This window comes from Urocampus carinirostris, chromosome 5 (assembly GCF_059441175.1).
Source record: "Urocampus carinirostris isolate Australia breed hairy pipefish chromosome 5, RoL_Ucar_1.0, whole genome shotgun sequence".
Classification (NCBI taxonomy): Eukaryota; Metazoa; Chordata; class Actinopteri; order Syngnathiformes; family Syngnathidae; genus Urocampus; species Urocampus carinirostris.
Genome location: NC_142353.1, coordinates 31,878,788 through 31,887,334, shown reverse-complemented (window position 1 = coordinate 31,887,334; position 8,547 = coordinate 31,878,788). Strand labels below are relative to the sequence as shown.

Genomic DNA, 8,547 nt, shown 5'->3' with positions numbered 1-8,547 from the left:
TATCTTCTTTAGGCAGTTCTTTTTGTAAATCCCCCCCAAAACAGCACCAAACAAAAGACCCAGCATCACCACTTTGTCCAATGCAGATTCGTGACTTATTACTGAGGATAACCGTCATCCAGTCATCCAAAGACCAGGATTGCCTCTCCTTAGCCCATTGCAGTCTTGTTCTTTGGTGTTTAAGTGTCACCGATGGTTTCCTTTTAGCTTTCCTATATGAAAATCCCATTTCCTTTAGGCGATTTTGCACAGTTCTGTCGAATACACTGACTCCAACGACCTCCCATTTCCTCTTCATTTGTCTCGTGCATTTTCTGTTGTCAAGACAAATGGCCTTTAGTTGTCTGTCTTGACATCTACATGTCTTCCTAGGCCTACCAGTACTCTTGACTTTAACAACCTTCCAATGCTGTTTGTACTCGGTCCAAATCGTCGATACAGCTAACTATGAACAACCCACATCTTTGGCAAACATACAAATAGAGTTACCTTCTTCAAGAAGTTTGACGATCCTGTCTTTGGTTTTGAGATATCTCTCTTGTTGAAGCCATGTTTCATGCCAATCCATTAGTCCAAGAGCCCTGCAGGGTGAGATAATTGCACTGTTTTTAACTGCTGACGAACAAGCGGACTTAATCTAAGCCAGTGCCAAATTAAGTAAAGAAAATTGACCTGCTGTGTCCTTATTTTCTACTCAAAATGCACCAATTCATTTTTTTCTTCAGAATTGAGTGATTCCATATTTATTTACGTGTACTTGCTCTAAAAAGCTAACATTTACTGAGCATTGCAATCTTTTTTTCTCAATTTCTTTTAGTGTTTCTGAATGTCAACATGTTGCACTTTGGAATCACCTTACGATTGTTCCATGTTTGTAATCTGATTTTTTTTTTCTTCAGAATAGAATGTCTTAGTGAAGGCTTGCCCAAGACTGGTGATACTTTTTGCTAGCGGTTGTACTTGTCTATGCATCCAAAGTATTCCAGTGGTGAGCTGCCAAGGCCTGCAAGGCCTTTTCTGCTGTCTTAAAAAAATATCCGAATCATGTGATGTTTATCATATTTTGTCAATGAATTCTTATTAAATAATTCCAGATGTATGCTCTCATATGTAAGCATTTGATCACATTTCTGCCATCACTTGTTGCCACAATCAGTTCTGCAGGACCTGAGGCATAAACTTATTAACAATATAGCTGTCGGTTTCGCTAGCCAGACTTGGGGAAACGCCAGTGTTCTCAGTTGATACAACTTTTTGAATTGTTATTTACACGTCCACTATATTTTTTTTTTTTCATTCAATCAATCCGAGTCAAACCTTCCATGTCCAGGGGGGGAACCATGATAGTCTGAGTCGATGCATCCTATCGGACATTTTTCGGTGACGTACTCATTCAGTGTTACGACGTTTAAAATGGTGAGTGTTGTTTACATTTAGTTTTCAATTTATAACTGAGACCAAATCTATCATATTGTATACACCTTCGGTTGTATGTGTTTTCTTTCCACATATCTAATTGTTTTTTTTCACGTGCAAAATGGTCCATTATAACGTTTTTGGTTGCTCCAGGCTGTAACCCTTCACACGGATTTAGGAGACATCAAAATTGAAATATTTTGTGAACGGGCTCCGAAAGCATGTGAGGTAAATAAGATCATTTTAACTTTACAATTGTTTTTTATGTCTATGAAATGTGCAAGGTGCACAATGTAATATCTAAAAACTGTTTCCATTCTTCTGCGTTATTTGCAAACTTTTTTTTGAACCTTTTTAAAATAAGTGAAACCACAAAAACTTTTCAATTTTAGAATTTCCTCGCCCTGTGTGCTAGCGGATTCTACAAAGGAAGCATTTTCCACCGGAACATTAAAGGCTTTATGGTGCAAACTGGAGACCCAACAGGTAGAAAGCCACACTGACGTGATAATTGCGTTACTGTCGTTTTTTTTCAATTGTTCTGTGGAAAATCAGGCACCGGAAAAGGAGGAACAAGCATATGGGGACGCAAATTTGAAGATGAGTTCAGTGAACATTTGAAAGTAAGTCGCTAGCCCATCAATCTACCCTTAACCGATTGTACATGGAAAGTCAGATACAGTAGCCTCTCGACTTTTATCAGTTATATAGTGAAATCGCAAAGTGAATTTGCTGTAGGGAATAAAATGTTGGCTAATTAACAAATGCATTCTGAACACCGGACAAAAACATTGAAATAACAAATCAGTATTGTAAGTACCGTATTTTCTTGCTTTCACCTGCACTCCATCAACCATCTTCATCGCTCTGGAGTATAAGTCGCACCCATCAAAAAAATGCATAATTAACAAGAAAAAAAACATGAGTCGCTGGCACAGTAAATAATCCATCGCTTACCTCAGACTCGTCACCCCCGCTTTCAAAATTTTTCCTATTTCCAGCTTGTAATCTGCAGAATATGACTTTCTTTCCATTGTCATTGTTATTCAACTTCTTCAAAAGTGACTTCTATACAAAGTAAGAACAGTAAAGCACAGAATGTTTATATCCCAAAAAAAGATATAAAAATTATTTTACTGACATTTGGGTTATGATATAGGGTAAGGTTACAGTATAAGGTTGATATTATCAACAAGTCAAGTCATGTTTATTTGTATAGCCCTTAATCACAGAGTTTCAAAGGGCTGCACAGACTATTGCAAACCAGACTATTTGGGGTTGGCAGGGAGACTTCCTAATTATCGCTCTGCCACCGGAAGATATCCTAAGCGAAACATCAATGAGTCCCCAGCTGATGACCCAGTCAGGCCCGAGTGTTCATGGTACACGAGTATTCCGGAGGTGCCGGAGGAGGCCCGTCAGGCAGAAATGCCCAGCAGGAAGACTAACATCCTGTATTTCCATTTGTGTATAGGATTAAATTAATTCCTAAAAATATACAAATAAAGGGAGAATTAAATGTTATCTTTGGTGTGACTTGACTTGAGCTTGTTGAGTGGAGTATAGGGTGGATGCAGAGTGGGGAGTAGACAGGATTAAAATTCAAACTTCCTTTGGCAAGGATTATAATGCTTTTAGACAATATTCTTGCTTTAATTGTATTTATAGTCCTGATTGTCAATTGCTTATACCTTATGGTGTTTGTTTGATAGTAAGCAGTGTGTTTAAAACTTTTTCTTTGTACCCATTTTCTCCAGCATAATGTTAGAGGAGTGGTCTCTATGGCAAACAATGGTCCGAATACGAATGGCTCTCAATTTTTCTTCACTTACGCCAAACAACCCCATTTGGACATGAAATATACAGTATTTGGGAAGTATGTCAAATCTAACAGCACTTTTTTTTATAATTTCAAAGGAATTAAATCTTATGTTGTTGTATTTTATATTTTTTTTCTAGAATTATCGATGGTCTGGAAGCATTGGATGAACTGGAGAAACTCCCCGTGCATGAAAAAACATTCAGACCTTTGACTGAAACTCGGATAAAGGACGTAACTATTCACGCCAACCCTTTTGCTGGTTGAAAAGTGTCTTGAGTGAGAACTATTGTCAAAAAAGTGTGAAATGTAAAGAGCGCGTTTTGATTTTTTTTTTTTACTAAATAAAATTACACCAAATGGGGACTTGTTATTATTTTGTTTGGAAAAAAAAGGAAAAAAAAAAACAGTTTCTTCTTTTATGCAATTATGAGCAATAACTTACTAGGTACTAAGTAGCTTAGCTTTAATCTCCAAAATCCTCAATTCTCCCTACTTCTTGTACATCTAACTAGCAACAGGTTTTTTTTGTTTTGTTTTTTGTTATAACCCATTTCAAAGAAACTGCACTCCTCAAAATAACTATCAACCTCCTCACTGGCAGCAGACTGCGGTTTACTTACTATTCTTCTCCTCCTCAATTTAAGTGTCCCCTTTCATACAATTTCTCACTCAATTCTCCTCTGCAGATTCCCACCAATTGGCAAAACCCACACCCCTGTTATTGGTTGTATTCCTACCTAACAGACCACACTCAAATTGTACAACTCAAGTCCCTCTGAGCCTTCTCCAGCCACCACAGGTGTGCCCCAGGGCTCTATCCTGGAGACCCACCTCTTCATAATCTACATCCTCCCCGTAGGCCATATCTTCCGTAAATTCAACATCATTCCACTGCTTTGTGAATGAAACCAAACTCTACCTTTCCTGCAAACCCAACTCCACACTCCCATTCCTCCGTCACCACCTTTCTATTTGAAATAAAATCATGGTTCCCCGTCAACTTCTTAAAATTAAACACCAATAAAACTGAATTCCTTCTCATTAGCATCAAAACCACCCACTCAAAAGTTGACAATTTCTTTCTCACCATTGACTGTTTCTTAGTCATTCCCTCCCCCTTGGGTTAAGAGTCTGAGTGTCATCATCAACAGTACACTCTCCTTCTACTCTTATATAAATAAAGAACATCACTTAGTCTGCTTACTTTCACCTGCACGCCATCAAGCATCTTCATCACTCCTAAACCACCATCCTTGCCCATAGCCTTGGCACCTAATACCTTGATTATAGCTTTTAGCCGCTCTGCCCCCAAGCTCTGGAGCTCATTACGACCTGATCTACGGAATTCCACCAGACTGTTCTTTTTCAAATCCAGACTCGACTTACTCTTTAGACTTGCCTATCCATCAAAAACTGCCACACATGCTACCCTCTTTTTAAACTATGTTATTTTTTACTAATGTTATGATATTTTGACCAGTTTCTTTGGTGGCACAGGAGCTGAAAGGTTGGCCCGTCCACGCCACAGTTCTGAGGTCATGGGTTCATATCCAGCTACCAGCCTTCCTGTGCGGAGTTTGCATGTTCTCCCCGTGCTTGCGTGGGTTTCTTCTGGGTGGTGCTGTTTCCTCCGACATTCTTCTCGCATCTGAGGTTCATTAGCTGGTCCAAATTGTCCCTAGGTGTAGATGAGCGAGTGAGTTGTGTGCCCTGCGACTGGCTGACAACCATTTCAGGGTGTCCCCTGCCCACTGCCCAAAAATAGCTGGGATCGGCTACAGCACCCCCACAACCCTACTGAGGATAAGCTGTGTAGATAATGGATATTTTTATCTTTTTATTTATTGTTTTTTTCCTTGTTTCATTGATGTTTTATATTCTCCCTACAGCGACCTTAGGTGTACTAAAAGCGCTTTAAAACAAAGTGTATTATAAATATTATTAATGTACTACATATTTGGAAAAGTAATTTACTTCAAAAGGCTAGAATTACATTACATCCACAATCTCAGTCCACCGAAATAAATCACGGCTGCAAACACTACTTGTATCAAACCTGATAAGACACAGAACTTCCTTGCAAGCCCAATTGATTGCTTTTTAAAGGTGTGCAGTTTTTATCATCAGTTTTTTACAATGCCAGAGGTGTTCTATACAAAGATATATTATGAAAATAAAGCCTGCTTCGGGCTGCTCAAGGTTCCCCTCAATATGAAATTTTAAACTTTGACTGTTAACCGTCGCACAGTTGTGATTTATTAAGGTTGTTAGCTGCATAAAAACAACTGTCCACCCCATACAATCAGTAAGACTTGAACTTGTAACAAGGCGAAGACCAAAGACACCAGAGACAAAATTGTACACCTCCACAAGGCTGGAATGGGCTACGGAGCAATTGCCAAGGACCTTGGTAAAAAAAGGTCCACTGTTGGAGCAGTTAGAAAATGTTAGAAAATTTTGAAGATGGAAGATGCTAAACATGAAGGTCAATCTCTATTGGAGTGGAGCGCCATGCAAGATATCACCTCGTGGGTTCTTAATGATTCTAAGAAAGGTGAGGAATCAGCCCGGAATTACAAGACAGGAGTTGGTCAAATACCTGAAAAGAACTGGGACCACCGTTTCCAAGGTTACCTTAGGTAATACATTCAGACTTATGATTTGAAATCATTCATGGCACGAAAGGTTCCTTTGCTTAAACCAGCACAATTCAAGGTCTGTCTTAAGTTTTCATATGACCATTTGGATAACACAGAGGAGTCATGGGAGAAAGTTTTGTGGTCAAATGAGACCAAAATATAACTTTTTGGTCATAATCCCACTAAACTTGTTTATAAGGATGAATAATTAGGAGTACAATCCGAAGAACACCATCCCAACTGTGAAGTGTGGGGGTGGTAGCATCATGCTTTGGGAGTGTTTTTCTGCTCATGGGACAGGACGAGTGCACTGCATTAAAGAGAGGATGACTGGGGCCATGTAACGTGAGATTTTGGGGAACAACCTCCTTCCCTCAGTCAGAGCATTGAAGAGGGTCGTGGCTAGGTCTTCCAACACGACAACGACCCGAAGGGCGCAGCCAGGAAAACCAAGGAGTGGCTCCGTAAGAAGCATATAAAGGTTCTAGCATGGCCCAGCCAGTCTCCAGACCTGAACCCAGTCGAAAATCTTTGGAAGAAGCTCAAACTACGTGTTTGTCAGCAACAGCCCAGAAACCTGACTGACCTATAGAAAATCTGTGTGGAGGAGGGGGTTAAGATCCCTCCTTCAGTGTGTGAAAACCTGGTGACTACAGGAAACGTTTGACCTCTGTAATAGCAAACAAAGGCTACTGTACCCAATTTTACATTCATTTTCTCAGGTGTTCAAATAAGCACTTGCACAAATAAATCATTAAAAATCATGCATTGTTATATCTGGATTTTTTTTTTAGTTTATCTCTCTCACAGTTACGGGAGAAAAAGCAAAGTAGCAGGGTATTCAAATACTTATTTTCTTCACTGTATATTTCTCTTTTAATTTGTTGATTACATGCCTACCCTGGCGTGCTCTCTTGTTTTAAACGATGTTAACTATTTTGTTATCACAAACAATAAAGACAATTCTAGTGCTACTTCTAATTCACAAATGATAAACTTGAATTTTACTAAATGTGTTTAAGCTTTCTTTACTGAACACTGCATCCTGACAAACAAATTTGTCATAAAACATTCAAAGGTAGAAGAAAATGCTGCTGAGATATAGTAAGATAACAGAAAACAAACGCATCAAATAAAGCCTTAGGAAACATTGTAACTTAATACAAAGGGCAGATTTCTAAAGGGACAGTATGTATTAGTTAGTGCCTCCTGGTGGTAAAAAAAAAATAATTTGAAAAAACTGATACAATATCTATTGAAATGATAAGTAAAAAGATATGAACAATCATTTAAACATCCATTTTTTTAAATACTTGTCCATCGAGTAATTTGTATTTATTTGACATGAGATGATCCTCACCTAGAAGGAGCTGACTTAATTGACCGCCATCTTGCTGCCAAGGCTACCCTCAAAACCTGTCTTTTATTTCTTCTTTTCTTTCTTTTAAACATAATTTTATCATTCATTTTTTTCACACACAAAAAAATAGAAACAGATTAAAACGTAAGAAAAATCTCCCACTGTAAGATCTTTTTGCCTCATTCAAGATATTATTTCGGTTATTTTTCATCTTTTCCATATCTAATTTGTTTCTTTTATCTTTTTTCCCTTTCCTTCCTTTTTTCTCTTATGTTTTTCCTTTTCCCTTTTTGTGTCTTTTTTCAGTTTTTATTATTTTTTTCCCCTTTCCCTTTATTTCCTCTCTTTTTTTCTGTTCTCTTTTAGTTTTTTTCTAATGTTTTTTCTCTTAATTCCCTGTTTTCTTCTCCCCCCATTTTTTTTTTCCCGTTTTTATTCTTCATGAAAGGCTTGGCAAAAGAGAGAGGAAAATCATGTTGTGCTTTGGTCACTTGGAGTATCCGTAGTTTGTATTCCTTTTTGAGCATTTAGCACTCTATTTCTGATGCACAACACCATACAGAGACATCTAATGGTCAAATATTTCACACTGTACCTTTAAGCATATTAGGATGTTTCTTGGCCCCTGCCTACTGCATTTCCCCCGCTATACTCCTTCAAAAATAAATTATTTTGCATGCCCCAAAACTTTGCTGAATGTGTATTTATGTAGAGTTACTTTTTAAAGATCCCTGTGTACTATTGGTCGACTTCATATAAAATCCTGGTCTGCTATTGGTTTGCATCAGAACATCATGAAAAAGCCTATCGTCATTGGCTTAACTACCTCCCACAATGCCTTTTGCTTCATTCATTCATTCATAAACATGCGTGCATCATAAAAATTAAGCAAATAGGAGATACAATACTGTAGAGGTAAGATCTCAAGCCCAAGCCTGGCCCAAACCTGACCCGAATTTCAGGTTGGGTCGGGCCTAAAATGTCAATGATCATGTTCTGGTTCTGGCCGGGCTTCTCTCTCGCTGATTTTTTTTTTAATCCACTTATATTGTTTACCAAGAAATGTTTATTAGTGCACAGATTTTTTATAAATTATAGACATGGCCATAAAAAAAATATACGGTAGTTAGCGTTTCCCAGTTGTAAACTGTAATGGGCAGAAATTCCTACAACTGAAAATGTAAGCTACATATTACTGTCTTTTTTACTCAACATGTCATGATTATTGATGCGAGGCACCTGAGTCGGCTCCTTTGGCGGCAACTGCCTCGGACGCCGATTGGCTGCTCATCTCTTTTCAACCCCCCGTC

At 38.3% G+C, this 8,547-nt stretch overlaps 1 protein-coding gene across 1 annotated transcript; it reads left to right on the top strand.

The window, feature by feature from the left end:
* Nucleotides 1-1,276: 1,276 nt before the first annotated feature.
* ppil3 (peptidylprolyl isomerase (cyclophilin)-like 3) lies at nucleotides 1,277-3,597 on the top strand. Its single transcript, XM_088335151.1, has 6 exons — nucleotides 1,277-1,416; nucleotides 1,570-1,644; nucleotides 1,809-1,902; nucleotides 1,972-2,039; nucleotides 3,174-3,292; nucleotides 3,376-3,597. Exons 1-6 carry the CDS (start codon nucleotides 1,357-1,359, stop codon nucleotides 3,500-3,502), a joined length of 543 nt encoding a protein of 180 aa, XP_088191277.1. The 5' UTR covers nucleotides 1,277-1,356; the 3' UTR covers nucleotides 3,503-3,597.
* Nucleotides 3,598-8,547: the final 4,950 nt, after the last annotated feature.